Consider the following 18,242-nt stretch of genomic DNA (forward strand, 5'->3'; position numbering starts at 1 on the left):
AAGGGGGCAAATGGATGGGCTTTTACCCGATAGTAAGTGGGCGTGTGTTATGATAGTGTGTCCAATCCTTAATCGAGTATATGTCTTCATTGCGCTAGTTGGATATATGAGTCACAAAAAATATTTTCCAGAATTCACTTCACGCAACACAAAAAACCACTTGCAAAGTGGAAAGAAGAAAAATGCTCCTATGTGCGACGGTTGAATTGACGACGGCTGCTCTTTTCTCTCTCTCGATTTTATTAACATAACTCACATACATATGTATATGCTGATATATTCGGTATAAAGTCAACCGGAAGTTCGGAAATCTTTCTATTAGGTAAATGGGGGCTAAGGGTATTATTTAAACGATTCAACCCATTTATGACATACATGATTACTATTATTAGAAGAAGATTCTCTCCGAATTTATATAATACAGGGTTCGTCCGGAAAGTATTAGGACTGATTTTCTTCCACCGCGACTGTACTTCGGAGCGTGCTGGCACCGACTGGATTCGGTAGAGGGCGTTCCCAGCTAATGAACGAGCGGCTGGTCAGTTGTCTCCGAGCACCTGGAGAGTCAGGACAAACATTTTCGCGCGACGTGTTTCTGTGAGTGGTTAAAGTGGAAAATACAGCGTTCGTTAGAGCAGAGGTACGCCATTAAATTCTGTATGAAACTTGGCAAATCTGCGACAGACACGTTTGATATGATCAAGCAGGCTTACCCAGATGTTAGTTTAGCAAGAAGTGGTATGTTTCGGTGCCACCAAGCTGGTTTGGAGGGCCGGGAAGAGGTCACTGATGAATGAGCAAATCCATAGGAAAACGATGCTCATTGTCTTTTTTGACATCAAAGGCATCGTCCACCATGAATTTGTTCATTCTGGACAAACCGTTAACGACAGAGAGGATTCAAGCAGCATGCATCTCGGCTTTCAAGGCTATTCTACAGAATGCCTTCCGTGACGTCTTCAATGCTTTGAAGTCTCGCTGGCAGCTTTGAATCGACGTAGAAGGAGCCAATTTTGAAAGTATTTAAAGAATTGTCGACTCAGTCCTATTACTTTCCGGACAAACTCTGTTTATCTCCCAGATTAACCAATATTTTCGATAACAAGTTCACAATTCGAACTTTGATCCACATATTCGTTATCTTGAGGCTTGAATAGGTGTACACTTTAATGTATCTGACTGCAATTAGTTGTTGAATTATCGAACTTTTAGTACTTTTTAACATAACCGTTATATGAGGATTGAGTGGTTATGTATGTTTAAAGTGTCGGTAGTTACTTAAGGGATTTATTCTGAAAGAATTAAAATATTATATCTTAAGTGGTTTAGGAGATATGTACACGAAATCTCTTAAAGAACGGAGACACACTCATTTTGTCATATTTTTATCTCCCAAGTGTGTAACAGAGGATCGCAGTATCCCCTGAGCCAAATTACCCTTTAAAATTTTAATTTAGTGCATAGTTAAGGTTCTTTATAGATTTATGTTTAATTGCGTTTTGTGGGCGTGGCAGTGCACCGATGCTTCCATAAACGAACTCGTCCTCTCTTTAATCTCTTCATCTTGATTATTTGTATATATAAATAAATAATCGAGACTGTCTACCCTTCCGGCTGTCCGTTTGTGCAAGTGAAAACTTATATATATATCTAACTCGATTACTTTTAGGTGAACACAACTGTAACACTCTGTAGCAACATGTTGCTAGAGTTTAAATATCGCTCAAACTCGGCGATATTAAGTATTTATTCAATGAACTTTATTTATGCGGTCGCAATACAAACAGAAGTGCTTAAGAGTTAAACTAATGGTTAATTTAAGCTTATTACATGAATCTGCAAATAATAGTGATTTAATGACATTCTCTTGGCTGTAATTGTGTTAAGGCGAATTTGCACGACCAAATTGACCTGTTGCAAATATTTCACAACGAAAACTCGAACAACAAAGCCACAAAAGTTTTATTCTGAAATGACTAACGGAACCTGAGCTCAACTTAATTATGCATGGCAGTCATTAAACTGTAAGTTGCATACCATATAATATAAATATAAATTAATTACCGCCTAATGGGTTAGTAATAACAATAATCGACTTTTCAGCGGTGACTACAATGTTGCTGATTGATTGACAAGTGCAAGTGGAGACCGTGGCCCCTGGCCGTCTCCATTTTGTTTTGCAAAGAAGTAAAATAAATAAAATTATTTGTATATGTATTTTTATGAAATAAATATTATTCGATTTTCTTTATTATTTTTTTGTGATTTTTTCAATTTTGCATTTTTGCATTTGCTTTTGCTTTTCATTTGTTTTGTTTTTGGTATCGCATAGTTTTCACTAACTAAAAACTAAGTACTCGACTACAAATAAATATTTATAAATATAGAGTTTTATAAATTAACTAAAATTTAGTCATTCTTATGTTGATCAATAGAAAAATATGGAAATATGAAAAATGATCAACTTTCATAGCATTCAATAATAGGATAAGGATAGGAAGAGGAGGATAAGGAGGAGATGTGTAAATCTAGTTAAAAGTAGTCTAGCGGCGGGTTGTGCCGTTGTCGATTCGCTTGTATTGTTGTAGACATTTAGAAGGGTTGAGCCAAGCCATATTGGTTGTAGGCCAAGTCAGAGGCAGCAGCCTGGCCATTGCGGTTCCAGTCGGAGTGCACGATCTCAGCGTTCAATGGGCTGCCAGTGATGTAAGCGGTGGTGATGTGTTCCTTCTTCTTGCCTAACAAGTCCTTGAAGAAAGTGGCGCCTATATTATAAAAACAAGTATAAAAGTTTAGTGGGGAATGGCAAGCTCAGTCGTTCGAATTTCAAAACGCTACGCACCAGCAAGGATCAGAGCCAAAATGGAGATGGCCAAACTCTTGAGGGAGATGAATTTGACGATGCTGAAAGCAATCTTGCAGAGAACAGCCTTCTTCAGCTTCAAGATCAGGAGCAGAGGCAGGAGCATCTTCTTCATTTTCTTGCTGCGGGATTCTGCAATGAAAAGTTTCGGTTAGCTAATGTTGCGGCTAGTTTAAACTTAGTCACATTAATTTAGATAAATAGAATGCTAATATGTTTATAACAAAAAGCAATAGGAACTTTGAAGTTTTTTTTGGTTAATAAAGTGGTAATATGCCTTTCATAAACACTAATTGTGGCAAATCAAAAACATTTGGAGAGTGCCATCTTGCGATCGCCTGAAGCTATGCTATACTACTAAGCTTTTGCTACAAAACTTGGCGATAATGATGTGCTACAAACAAGGCTGCCAATTCATACACGAGCACATGCGCTGGATGCCCATAAATGTGAGAGCAACAATTCTCCGCTTATCGTGTCATATTATGTCATGTGGAAAGTCAGTTAATGGCATTGAAGTTGAATTTGGGTTACACTTTAGGAAGTATTCTGCGAAACTAACGAAAAGTATGGCAGTAATAGTTGCAAAAGCTGTGTGCGGATTAAAGCGAGTGCTTGCTGAAAATGCGGTTCCCAAGAGAATCCTAAAAGTATGCAAACAGCTAATGCACCGGAGCACACACAACCGCGACCCACTCAACTCTGGTAATAAGAAAACTGCGAAAGTCTGAACTCTGATAATAAGAAAACTGCGAAAGTTTCTGAGCGTGACGACACAGTGGTGGCTTTTTGTTGGCGGTGTAAAAAGAGGCAATGACTTTCTACATTGTTAGCACCTAATTTCGAAGCAACTTTTTTGCTGCTTTACCGACTGCTGCGTGTTCGAGAGGTGCGCTATGAGTTGTTAAGAAAGTGTTGGAAGGTGGAGTGCGCGGCGTAAGATAAGGAAATGGTAAAAAGTTTTCGAAATTTTCAACTGTTTAAGTTGGTTAAGCCCGAATTTGAAGCTTACGCTGGATTTACTTTGCTATTTTGCTTTGGTATAATGTTGGTTGAAAGGAGATAAAATTAGCGGAAATTCAAAGTTAAACCATATTTCCTTTGCCATACATAGTACTTATAACTACAGCAGGCATGTTCTGCTTTCATCTGATAATAATAGCACAGTTCGGAAGACGCCTGATTGAGTTACGCGTTGCTTTCATTGTAATGGTATAAAGCCTTGGTCAATTCTCGAAAACAATAGTTTTAATGACACTATCGCGCTTTTGGTGCGAATCTGATGTGCAACTTTATTGCTGCAAACTGTTGCAAGTCAACACAGAACAAAGCTTAGATTTTATATGAAGCATGTACAACGCCGTTGGTTCATTTTGTTGCATGCTTTATGGCTTCAGTTTCACCTTTGCTCTTGTTGTTAAGCAGGAGCGATGTTTTCCTTGGAAATTTAAAGTGGTGAAGACTTTGACGATTTTTCGCATCGCTTTAGAAATTGATGAATGTATTAAATATCACGGAATACATTTCGTCCATTGTTAGATGTGGTAACTGATATTGTACACTCGTTGGATTATATATGTGATCGAGCTACAGCGGTAACTGTTTATATAAGTCCTAAAGCTCCCAATAAATCAAATATTTCCTTTAAGGATTTCGCGTTGATAGCTTGAAGTGTATGCGCCACAAAGCACACTACAGCGCCGACTTATTAACGAAGCATCGCTTTGCTTGACAAAACAAAAGGATTACAAGCCACAAACCGCCAAAGTTGTGCATGTTGCGCCAAAGACGCCTGCTCCTTTGGGGCCAACTAGTTATTTGGTGTGAGGAAGGATTTGAGTTTGTCTGCAGAACTGGGGAAGGGAATGTTTAGTTAAGCTAGGAAAAGTATTCGGGAAAACGACCCAAATGAAATATTTGTATGTACTATGCGTTGGATTTAGGACTCGCTGTTGAAGAGTTGAAAGCAGGCGTGTCTTAATAGCACATTAAATAAATGTACGGAACTTTTTGTGATATGCCACAAAGGCGCACACACGTTCACATCCAAACATTGCTGGCGAAAGTTTCATAAGTATTAATAGGCATAAGTGAAAATTTGACGGCTTGTCAGCATAATAAAAAGGTTTCTAGGACGTTTCTAGCGAAGGCTTCTTCTGAGTAGTGCTATAAATATTGCTCACAAATATTGTGATATTATTCCCAGCAGTGCTAAGGTCTAGCTCAACACATGCCTTATAATACCTCCTGTATTTAGTTGGTTTAATAAATGACGGATTCCCCAGCTAATTGTTACCGAGAAGCTATGCTCAGAGAATCCACATAAAAAAGTAGAGGAGAACGTGCGTTTCTGTGCAGAAATTGATTTGCTTAGCGACGCTGCCTTGGAATAGTAGGGAGAGAATAATAAATGAGCAATGTGCACTGCATAACGGTATTTCATTTTATCATTACTTGCTCAGCTCGAAGATTACAAAGGTCTTTGTGCTTTTTAGATTGCCAATGCAAGCCACACACACACGCATGTGTTTGGAAATGTACGAGTATATGCGTGCAGGTTAATGCCATTTGTGCAGCAACAATTGCATTTTGATCACACTAACTTCAACTGCCAAGCGCAGACAGTAGAGTCTTTGACCAGAAACTGCTTGTGCTGTTGTTGTTGTCTGCTGAGGTATTGCATACGCTCCATTTTCTAGCTGCCTGTCGCTGTGCATGTAGAACAGCATTGGCACTCGGGACTGCGGTAACGTCAAGCCGTACATGCCGGCTGTAATTACCGTTACGATTATTACTCAATTAAGGTGATGTCGAAGTTCAGCGTATAAAAGTTATTGTGAAAAGTTTTTTATTGGAAATGGTGCCACAGTGGTGAATGAACCTGTTGTGCCACGGCTAGTAGGCGACATTTATAGCGGTTTGCGAATTGCTTCTTGCTGCCATTGATTTATGTCACTGCAGTGGCAACGTGCAACCGAGTTCGACTTCGAATTTATATTCGTTCGAGTATATATTTATGTTGCCATTAGTTTCGGCCAGCGATATAATTCACGCAGAAGGTATGAGTGCAAAAAAGTAATGGTTGTAATTACTTGAAAAAGTAGTGTTGTTGTAAAGTATGCATGAAAAGTGAAATATGCACAGAATTAAAATGTGAAATAATTGAAAATAAAAGAAGCAATCAAATAGCTGAATATTTGAAAAAATAATTTGAAATTTGTAAATTTCAATTAATAAGTAGAACATAATTATCCTGACAATATACAGCACGGCACTTTTCATTAATTTTTTAAAATGAATTTCATTCTAAAAATAAGCTTTCGGGCAATTATCACATTTGATTGCGTTTAAGCTGGGGATTAATAATTGTTATGAATTATTATATTTTAATGAGCAGTAAACTCTTTTTCATTTAGTTCGAATAAATCACGTATTAACTGCCCAACTGCAAAACTGTTTTATGATACGAAATTTCGCCACAAAATTAGCCTTGTAATTTCACTTTTTGTTCTATTTTGCACACCACAACTTTTTAATTTTCTGTTTTTTCTTCTTACCCTCCATGGCACGGCCGGCGTATTCGTTTTCGGCTTCCTCATCCTCATCGCCGGGCAGACCGAAGTTCAATTCGTGTGTAGCTAGATAACGTTCGACGCGCTCATCAACCGATTCAATACCCTTGGCGGAGGCACCGAATGAGCGACCAGTTTCCGAGCGTTCTACACGCAGACCACCGAAGAGTGGGAGCGAGTCGGCACTGTCGATTCTATTGATCAAACCAATGACGTCCTTTTCGCTGTTATCCAGCTGTTGCAGTGAGGGTAGAGCGGCAGCGCTGCAGGCGAAGGACGCGATAAGTACGGCACAGACGAATTTCGAACACATTTTGTTTTGATTATTAGATTTCTTGTTAATTAATTTAACTAATTAATCCGTTTTTATTGTGGGTTGATCACACAGTACACACCGTTTGAAGGTTGAAATTGTTTTGTGATTGATTAAGTGCCAAGCACGAGTATTTATACGAGGTGAATCTATAAAATCGGAATGCAGTTAATCGTATTGCGGTGTATTGAGTTGTCGCGTAATGAAATGTCGCAGCTTAACGCGCTTAGGCAATTCGTAGCCGAAAAAGTTCCAACTCTTTCCAATTCCTATTTTGTCGACTAGAAATCGGAAAGAAAGAAAATATCCAAACGCCAAAATACGCAACCAATAATATCACGTACACACGTACGAACACACGCATATTGGCGCAGGCTAAGTGAATTAGAGGCAGCCAGCAACCGGCGGACGGTGTGGGGTGTCAGAGTCAAGCGTCAGGTACGCGACGTTGCATTTCAAATAAGCAAAATACAAATTGCCATTAGTACTATGCCTCGTTGCTGCTATCACTATAGTGACTACTACGCAATGCTGATTGCCTTAACCGCTGACCGCTGCCCACAGCCCGTCCGCTAAGCGTTCGATTTTTGATTTTTGGACGCACTGTCCGTTGCTTGCCTTCGATTTTTCGACATACATTTGCAAAGCGAACAAATTTCTTGCCCATAATTTCATGGTTGCCAGTAACAGCAACAACCACAGCAATATCAACACTTCGAGTATTAGACTCGCTGCCTTCGAGCACCAAAATCGACGTCTTGGTTGCCTTATTTTCCTTTCTTTCGACACTTCGGCAACTTCTCTCGGTTGTTTGTCACGTTTCTGGTGGTTGATTGTTGCTACACCTGCCACCCAAACGAAAGGGAAGTCGCCAACACTTAGCCATGACAGTGGCAAGTTAGCATCAAAATGTTAGAAAATAAAGGTGTACAAAAACAAAAACCAAAAAGAAGAAAAAATACGAATATAAGTAATTTGTAAAACTATATTTCGATAGCAATTGTCCTATTTGAGCGAAATTGTTGTTGCGTTTATATTATCATTAATATGCGTCACGCATGTCTGGACGTATGTGTGTCACACGCATACACACGCTCACGCGCATGTTCCGCTGCAAGCGCACGTACGTGATTTTATTCAATTATGACTGCTGGCCACTGGCCGCAGCCGCTAGCCACAAATATGAACTCGTGCACATACAGAGCTCCAGCGTAGTGGATTATCTGTTCCAAATTCTTTTCATAAATTTATGCGTCGCCTATCACCCACAAACGTAAACGCACACCCAAGCCCCGCATACGAAGCACACAGTCATACGAGTAACTGAATTAATTCCATCATTGGTTTCTATGAAAGTCAGCAGTTTATTAACATTTCGTTGGTGTTCCGTAATGGCAATTGTAAATACAAGCGCAAATGTGTGTCGGTGTGTGTGCTACGTGTAGTTACGCACAAATTATTCTATTAATCGTTGTTAAACGGTACTTGTGAACCACTTGGTCCACCACCAACACACGTTCGATTTACCACTACTTTGCTCAGCCCGTTCACTAGTTCGGCACTCAGCTTACGCCGGCCCCACCCACTCGTCTTTTGGGGTAATTGACATTCTATTGCAATCGGCTTTATGTGATTTTATGGCCGTTCATTTGGTCTCAATGGCCCAGATTCTTTTCTTTCCTCGCATTCGTTTGCTTTCGATTTCAATAAAATTTCTTTTTCGTTTCGTGTCGCTCGTTTCTTCTTCTTCTTGAAATTTTTGGTCAAATCATTGTTGACACTCGTGGCTCCGAATGAAGGGCACTCGAATGCTCGTGTCGGTTATTCTGCGCCATGGCTAGGGCACATTTGTTTGTACATATACATACATACATATATATGAATGTAAGTGCCCTCACCTGAGTTGTGGTTATGGGATAACAGTTTAAGCACTTAATTCTCAAGACTTTGTTGCAATTGGTAGAATCAAAAACCACTACTTGGCTTACTTACGACGTCAGCAGTCAGAAGTCAGCAGTTTTGCTATTGAACAGGACATTAAATTGCGGTAATATTACATTGTCAGCAATTCTTTAATCAACAGCAGCAATTTAATGAAATTGTATGCCGAATAATCTTTTTTTCACCTCAAGTACAAATTGTATGCGTATTTTATTTCAGTGGCGTAGCTGTTTTGGGAACATCATATCAGGTATCCCTCGAATAGCACGGTACTTGAGTTGCACGAAATCTCGAATAGCACGGTTAAAAATTGCGACAACCCTCGAATAACACGGAGTTCGAACGACTGTTTGTAGTTTGACGCAATAATGCATTTGAATCAGTGGTTGAACATATGTAATTTAAAAATTATTGCGTTTATAAAATTTTACCTTTTAAATTTTTAAGTTTCACTTTTCTAAATTGAAAGAATTTTGTTATTTTTGTATAACTGAAATTTTATAACTAAAAATAAAAAAAAAAATTTGTTCTTATTTTTAATGTTTTCTTAATTAATCTTTGGAACCAAATGTACAAATTTGTATGGATCTCGAGTTTCGAGTTGCACGGTTTTAAATAGCACGGAACGGTATCTCCAAAATTGTATGATTTATTAGTATCAAATAACACGATTTCGATTAACACGGAACCAATTAACCGTGTTATTCGAGGGATACATACATTTTCTTTCCCATAACTAGGGATGTTTATCGCGTTGCTACAATAAAATACTGACCGTAACTGATCCTGAGTAATAATAATGAAAATTCAAAACAAAGTGTAGCAGTCAACATGGTATTAATCTAAGCCTGAGTGCTTTATAATATCACCTCTATTTTGTGCACTTGATACATTAATTTTAGATTCATAATTACTCAAGATTTTTCATCATGTAAGAAGCTTTATGTTATTTCTTTCTTAATGCAATCTTGATATAATACTTAAAATGTGATATGAATATCATCATATTTTACATATAATACTAAAAAAATAATACAACTATTCACAAAAATTAAAATGGTTTTCATTTGTAAAAAGCTCTGTCAAGATTATGTGACGTTTGAAACTTAATCAGAAGAAGAACCTTTTAATTATGACACAGAGCAAAAAACCCCGATTACATTAGTAAGGGATTGATTTTGTCAAGGGAAAATATATATTTAAGGTGTAGGCTTATTTATGAACCACTTCACCATTCGCACTCCAGTAAAATTTGATACAAAATATTCTCCTTTTATTACAATCACATTTTAGTTGACCTCACTATAAATAATCCAAACAATTAAATCTTTTCAAATTGTTTCGACAAAAGTTTCTTGAAGAGAAAAGGACGAGAGCGAAATTTCCGATTGATATCTCAACATTTAGAGGCTAGTTCGCGTGTATATACACAGATAAGCGGACAGACAGATAGACGGATATGGCTAAATTGTCTCAACTCATCTCGATGCTAATTTATATATACAACTATATATGTATACGTACATTTATAGATATATATGTATTATTATAGGGTCTCCGACGTTTGCATCTAGGTGTTACAAACTTCGTGGCCTCTGTTCAGGGTATAGCAACATCATTTTGAGCCAGATGGACATTACTAAATGACTTTTCCCTCTGGTTGTTACAGACTTCTTAATGAACCCGATAACGATAATTAGGGAAAACAATGGCAACCACTTTGATTTTTGATCGACTTTGTCGTAATTTTTTGGGTTCGCTTCGGTTTCGCCAGATTTGTTTCGACGTCGTAATCATAAACTCACCTTATCGCACCAGTAAGCTTGATAAATATAGCTTTTCAGTTACGTTGTCAAACGACGTTAACCGAAATGGTTTAGTCAATCCATAAGAGATGTTGCGATCCAACACACCGCTTTTCAAGCCCTGTTTCTTTAACTTTTTCTATGATATCATTTTTAACAAGGAACGATTCAGATATGGCAAGTTTTCCATTGGAAACAAAAATTTTGAAGAAATCTCGTTGTTACAATTTTTGTTTTGTTAAAAATCGATAGACAGTAGTTTGTAATACTGCGATTTAAGCACACTTAAAATTTAATTCTTTTCCTTAAAATGTTCAGATAAATATGCTTATCCATTTTTTACTAAACTATACCCCCCAACCATAACATTGCTCTCACCGTGCTTTACCGTTGGCAATACATTTTTCCTTGCGACTCTTAGTTGATCATTCTCCACACTTTTCGTGATCTATTCGAACCAAATATATTAAATATTGATTCGTCGGTGAACACAATGTTTTCCCAAAACCAATACGGTTTGCATAAATATTGTCTAGCAACCGCCGACCTCTTCTTTTTATTAACCTTACTTATGTATGGCTTACGACGTGCGATTCGCCTATGAAAACCAGCACACAACATTCAACACATTCCCTACTCTTTGGGGATTTAGTTTTTTTGGGTAGATTTCAAAAATGGATAAGCATATGTATTTGAACATTTGAAGAAAAAAATTTTAATTTTAAGTGTGCTTAAATCGGCTGTTAATAGCAGCTAAATCAATTTACAACAGGATTCGGGCCCAAAATACACATTGTATCTTGTACGTGCAGGGTTGTTATGGAAATAAAAGTAACTCCATAGGTCCCGCAATCACTAGACATTAATCCTATTCAAAATATCTGGAACTTTTTGGAAAATCGTATTCGAAAACATCAAATTTCTTCAAAATAAGGCCAAAAAACGGGATCATCGACTTAGTGGGTCAAAATATCCGGAAATAATACAAGAAATCGAAATCGCTAAAACTTTTGTAATTAGGTACTTTTGATTTATTTAAATAATCATTAGTGTACGTAAACTTTTTTGATATGAATTAGGCGCATTTTAAGGTTTAGCATTATTTTTTTTATTTGTGTAAAAATATAATAAAAAATATTTTGAAGTGCTAAATTTAATGTTAAATATACATATCTTGAAATGGATAGGAAAAAACCACAAAATTTATTAATTTTAAAACAAATAAACGTGTCGTAATTTAATAGAACTAGGTGTATGTAAACTTTATTGGTCCACTGTATGTAAGATCCACAAAATATTTGGCATTCCACAATTTTGGATAATATGCGATTCGTTGTGCCCACACTGTTCTCATTTCGGAACTCTGTTTGTTTTACGTCTTCGGCAAATACTCTACACTCTTTCAGGTGGTTTTCCATTAACTTTAGCAACAACGAATACTTTCTTTTCTTCAACGCATATATGTAAGCAGATATATTATGTTCATACTCGTACATTGTACAAATTGAAAAAAATTATTTGCACGTAGGTACAAATATATGTATGCACCACGTATTTTGTGTGTTATACATTGGGATAAAATAGCGCCCTTAAATTGTAATTAAATTCCTTGGGTAAATGATACTTCTTCTTCTTCTTTGTTGGCGTGTAGACACCGCTTACGCGATTACAGCCGAGTTAACAGCAGCGCGCCAGCCGTTTTTTGCTTTTCGCTACGTGGCGCCATTTGCCAATTCCAAGCGAAGCCAGGTCCTTCTCCACCTGGCCCTTCCAACGGAGTGGAGGTCTTCCTCTTCCTCTGCTTCCTCCGGCGGGTACTGCATCGAATACTTTCAGAGCTGGAATGTTTTCGTCCATTCGGACAACATGATCTAGCCAGCGTAGCCGCTGTCTTTTAATTCGCTGAACTGTCAATGTCGTCATATATCTCATACAGCTCATCGTTCCATCGAATGCGATATTCGCCGTGGCCAACGAGCAAAGGACCATAAATCTTTCGCAGAACTTTTCTTTCGAAAACTCGCAACAACGACTCATCAGTTGTTGTCATCGTCCAAGCCTCTGCACCATATAGCAGGACGGGAATTATGAGTGACTTATAGAGTTTGGTTTTTGTTCGTCGAGAGAGGACTTTACTTCTCAATTGCCTACTCAGTCCGAAGTAGGACCTGATTGCAAGAGTACTCCTGCGTTGGATTTCCAGGCTGACATTGTTGGTGGTGTTTACACTGGTTCCAAGATAGACGAAATTATCTACAACTTCAAAGTTATGACGTAAGAGCCAAGTCGAGTGTGACGACTGTTTGTTTGAGGACAGGAGATATTTCGTCTTGCCCTCGTTCACTGCCAGACCCATTTGCTTTGCTTCCTTGTCCAGTCTGGAGAAAGCAGAACTAATAGCGCGGGTGTTGAGGTCGATGATATCAATATCATCGGCATACGCCAGCAGCTGCACACTCTTATAAAACATTGTACCTGCTCAAATAAGTTCTGCAGCTCGAATTATTTTCTCCAGCAGCAGGTTGAAGAAGTCGCACGATAGAGAGTCGCGGCATAAAGGCAGCTCCTTTTCGGGCTATCGAAATCAGCTTTGAAAGCGACGAAGAGGTGGTGTGTGTCGAATCCTCTTTCACGGGTCTTTTCCAAAATTTGGCGCATGATGAATATATGGTCGGCTGTTGATTTGACAGGTCTAAAGCCACACTGATGAGGTCCAATCAGTTTGTGGACGGTGGGCTTTAATCTTTCTCACAATACGCTCGATAGAACCTTATACGCGATGTTGAGGAGGCTAATCCCACGGTAGTTGGCGCAGATTGTGGGATCTCTCTTTCTGTGGATTGGGCAGAGCACTCTTAAGTTCCAATCGTTTGGTATGCTTTCATCCGACCATATTTTGCAAAGAAGCTGATGCATGCTCCTTATCAGTTCTTCGTCACCGTGTTTGAATAGCTCGGCCGGCAATCCATTGACCCCCGCTACTTTGTTGTTCGTCGGACGGGTAATTGCTATTCAAACTTCTTCATGGTCGGGCAATGGAACGTCTGCTCCATCGTCATCGATTGGGGGATCTGGTTCGCCTTCTCCTGGCGTTGTACTGTCACTGCCATTCAGCAGACTGGAGAAGTGGGGGTTCTACAAGAGTATGCTCCGGTCTTGAAACCTTCGGTTAGCCGCCGCATCTTTTCGTAGAATTTTCGAGCATTACCGGTGTCGGCCAGCTTGTCAAACTCTTCATATTCACGCATTTCGGACTCTTTCTTTTTCTGTCTGCAAATGCGTCTCGCTTCCCTCTTCAACTCTCGGTATCTATCCCATCCCGCATGTGTTGTGGTCGATCGTAACGTTGCGAGGTAGGCAGTCTGTTTTCTCTCCGCTGCGACACGGCACTCCTTGTCGTACCAGCTGTTCTTTTGAATTTTCCGGAAACCAATGGTTTCAGTTGCAGCTGTACGTAAGGAGTTTAAAATGCCGTTCCACAGTTCCCTTATACCGAGTTGTTGACAAGTGCTCTCAGAGAACAGGAGTGCAAGCCGAGTAGAAGATGGGCATTGGTTATTCGTGATGATTTTGCTACATTTTCAACTCACCGCATTCGCCTGATTTACCTTCGTGTAACTTTTGGCTGTTCAACAAAATCACATGACCACTACGAAGACACCGTTTTGACTCAAATGAGGATATAAAAGCTGAATCGAAGAAGGCTCTGATGGTCATCACGACGGAGGATTTTTCCAAGTGCTAGGATGACTGGAAAATTCGTTGGCATAACTGTATTGCAGCGGGAAAGGATTACTTTGAAGGAAATTAAATTGACAAAATTCACCTTTCAATTTGATCACAGTAGTATTTCAGGAAAATCTATTTTGCTAAATTGGTAAGAATGTCTTTAATTCTACGCCAAACATGAACGCGATCTTTGAACTAGTTCGCTCTCAGCAGCTATTTATGTCGGTACACCTCAGTAGAGTGTTGCGATTTTTACACTGGATAAAATTATCGTACAAAGAATTGTCTCCAATTTTGTATTTCTAACCAAACTTCGAGTGCGGAATCATTGCGAGTGCTCCAAAAGGCTTGCGACGACTAACAAAACACAAGCCTTAAAATGAAACAAAGCCTTCAAAGACGGTCGATATATCGTTCGGCCTCTTCAAATGATAAAAAATAATTAAAAAGTGAAGGATATGGTGCCTGGAAATTGCCAAGCAAGTGTTGGAGAGAGAATCCCATATTCATGGAGAGGATTGTAACTGCTGATGAGACATGGGTTTCTGAGTTTGAGATGCAAACACCTCAACAATCATGGGAATCGAGGGAAGAAAATGAGCTGAAGTAAAAAAAAACCATGCCAAAGCGCTCAAAAATCAAAGTGATGCCCATTGATATTTGTGGTTTGGTGCATTGTGAATTTCTTCCGAAGGGACAGACGGTCAATAAAGAGTTCTAGTTGGCCGTGTTGAGGCGTTTGCGTGAGAACATCCGTCGGAAACGGGCGGAATTGTGGAACAACAATTTACACTATAATAATGATACAACAATATTCGCTGAAAGAGCTGATGGCCAACCCAAAAAGTGCTTATGAAAAGTGTTTTGAGGATTGAGAAAATCGTTAGGGACTATTTTCTAGGAAACAAAATAGATACTGATGAATAATTAAATACTATATGTTTCAGATGTGGTATACGCACTGAAGCCCAACTAACGTTTTAGGAAACTCGTAACGTCGACTCATCAGATGTTGTCATCGTCCATGCCTCTGCACCGTATAGCAGGGCGGGAATACTGAGTGATAAAAAGGACTTTACTTCTCAATTGCCTACTTAGTTCGAAGTAGCACCTGTTGGCAAGATTTATTCTGCGTTGGGTTCCGAGGCTAACGTTGTTGTTGGAGATAAACGAAATGATCTACATCTTCGAAGTTATGGCTGTTAACATTGACGTGAGAGTCAAGTCGCGAGTGCGATGACTGTTTGTTTGATGACAGGAGATATTTCGTCTTGCCCTCGTTCACCACTTCCCTGCCTTATCTATTCTGGAAGAAGCAGAACTAACGGCGCGGGTGTTAAAGCCAATGATATCAATATCATAGGCGTACGCCAGTAGCTGTACACTCTTATAAAAGATTGTACCTGCTCGATTAAGCTCTGCAGCTCGAATTATTTTCACCAGCAGTGGATTAAAGAAGTGGCACAATAGGGATAAGGGATACCAAATTCAGACATAGCGGCATAAATGCAGCTCTTGTGTGACGTGTCATTACCTCTGTCGGCCGGCTGATCAAGCTCTTCGTGCTCACACATTTATGTTTCATGAGTTAAAAATTCTATTTACATATTATTTACCATATTATAATATGGTTTCATTCGCTCAAGCCTTGTTATTGCTTAAAAAACAAAAGAGACAGAAATATATAAAAGCTTAAGAATTAGTTCAAAAGTTCTAGAAATGAATATCATATATTATATACTGAAATTATTTCTTGAGTGATTGTTATATTGTTTCCTTTTCATTGGTAGGATGTTTTACGTTCCGGGTCCCAAACCCAACGCAAACCTTGGGGAGGGATGTTTCGCCTTCTCACTTTAGCTCGCCTTCAAACGGATGGTTTTGGGCTACCCAGAGGATACTTGGTCTAAGACCGGAAGTCGTGAGCAGCTTGAACCACTCATTATTCCCGTCCTGCTATATGGTGCAGAGGCGTAGACGATGACAACATCTGATGAGTCGGCCTTAGGAGTTTTCGAGAGAAAGATTCTGCGAAAGATGTTTGGTCCTTTGCGCATTGGTCACGGCGAATACCGCATTCGATGGAATGATCAGCAAAGTAAGAGACAGTGGCTACGCTGGCTAGGTCATGTCATCTGTATGGATGAAAACACTCCAGCTTTGAAAATGTTCGACGCAGTACCCGGCTTAATTATTGAACTAATATATGAAAGTGACTTTTTGAGGATGTAACAGAGTTTTAATTATGGCTTGTGTCCATTCAACCAAAAGTGAGCCTTATGGTTGAACAAAATTTGTTGCGAAATAACCGAAAGTGCGCTTGATAGTCATTCAGCTTCAATTTTTGCACGTGTTCGATTTTGTAATTCCATACACCAAGATTCTTCCGCAAAATCGTCCATAAAGTGGATGGGTACAGATCCCGAAAGCGAATGGTGCGATGGTCTTCTTCGATACTCTACTCTATACAAGTAATGACGTCTTCAATGCACACTACACGGTATCTCTAAGAAAGCGCATTATCAACTAGAGTATTGATTGATTAATACGAGGAATGCACCGCGACCTTTGGTCTATTGTGCCCTCTCCTAACCTACATAGACTCACCTAGCCCCAGCGCATCGATGAAGTTCAATAGACTTCAGGGCGCTAGTGAGGCTATGCGATCCCTATCCGGAAGCATTGATCCGAGGGCCTTAGTCCTGCGTCTACAGACTGCTGTGCAGTCAATCAGCAGGTGCTCCGGGATTTCAGGCTCCAAGTCGCAGAAACGGCAGTTAATGCAAGAGGATAGGCCCATGTTGTACAGGTGCCTATTCAGCTTGCAGTGGCCGGTATACCATGCGACCAGTAGCCTGAGTTTGTTCCTGGGAAGGCCCATTATAACCTTGAACCTGCTTAGATTGTTTCCTCCCATTAGTAACTTGGCATGTCTCATACCACGCGTTTGCCGCCAATGCTCCTCTCTGCCCACTCCTTCTTCCCTGCGAAGTAGCTCCTTTATGGTATGTGGACCTACCCCAATAAAGGGTTCCGGTCCCACCATCTTGGTGGAGGCTGCGGAGCGGGCTAGCTCATCCGCCAGTTCATTACCGGCTATACCTCTGTGCCCAGGCACCCAGATTAGGTGTACCTGGTTACGTTCTGCAAGGCTGTTCAGCCTCTCCCTGCACTCCTGCACTAATAGCGATTTGACTTCGTAAGAAAAGATCGCTTTTAGCGCCGCTTGGCTATCGCTGAGAATGGCTATTCTCTCATTGCGATAGTTGCGATGGAGGTTTATTTCTATACACCGACTTATGGCAAAAACTTCTGCCTGAAAAATGCTTTGGAACTCTCCCATGGGTATGGAGAGCTTAGTGCGTGAGGCCGCGATCCCTGCACCGATTCCCTCAGACATTTTCGAGCCATCGGCGTACCACCTCAGCGTGCTATTCCTCAACATCAGCTCGAGATTGGAGTCATTCCACTCGTCTTTGCTGCCGCCAGGTTTAGACCTCTTCGTATTAGGTCACAGAGAGTGTCTTCGTATTTACCTTTTGCTATAATTACAATGTCGTCCGCATACCCTTGGCAGCGGATCCCATTGTTCGTTAGCGGTACTAACAGGTCGTCTACGACCAGACTCCATAGCAGGGGTGATAACACACCTCCCTGTGGGCAGCCTCTTGTTGTGCCAAGACGAATCCTTTTATCACCTACTGTGCTCTCAGCAACTCTGGTGCGCAGTACGGCTTCAATCCACCTACGCACCGGTGCTGCCACATTCCTTTTCTCCAGTGCCTTGGCTACTCTCTTATGAGACGTGTTATCAAAGGCAGCTTCGATGTCCAAGAAAGCGCAAAGTATCACCTCTCCATGCTCCAGTGAACTCTCTATCTCAGAGGTTAGCTGGTACAGAGCAGTACTGGTAGATCTGCCCGCTCTGTAGGCATCCTGAGCCGCATGCAGGGGTGCTCTCTTCAGCGCTATCGTCTTTATTCCATGGTCCACGATCTTCTCCATGGTTTTTAGAAGGA

At 40.0% G+C, this 18,242-nt stretch overlaps 1 protein-coding gene across 1 annotated transcript; it reads right to left on the reverse strand.

Moving 5' to 3' along the window:
* Window positions 1-2,322: 2,322 nt before the first annotated feature.
* On the reverse strand, window positions 2,323-6,843 carry LOC126756512 (uncharacterized). The gene is made up of 3 exons (XM_050469627.1): window positions 6,421-6,843; window positions 2,843-2,995; window positions 2,323-2,765 (listed from the first exon to the last, which is right to left on the reverse strand). The coding sequence occupies exons 1-3, from the start codon at window positions 6,746-6,748 to the stop codon at window positions 2,593-2,595; spliced, it is 654 nt and encodes a 217-aa protein (XP_050325584.1). The 5' UTR covers window positions 6,749-6,843; the 3' UTR covers window positions 2,323-2,592.
* Between the last annotated feature and the right edge of the window lie 11,399 nt (window positions 6,844-18,242).

The sequence above is a fragment of the Bactrocera neohumeralis genome, chromosome 2 (genome assembly GCF_024586455.1).
Source record: "Bactrocera neohumeralis isolate Rockhampton chromosome 2, APGP_CSIRO_Bneo_wtdbg2-racon-allhic-juicebox.fasta_v2, whole genome shotgun sequence".
Lineage (NCBI taxonomy): Eukaryota > Metazoa > Arthropoda > Insecta > Diptera > Tephritidae > Bactrocera > Bactrocera neohumeralis.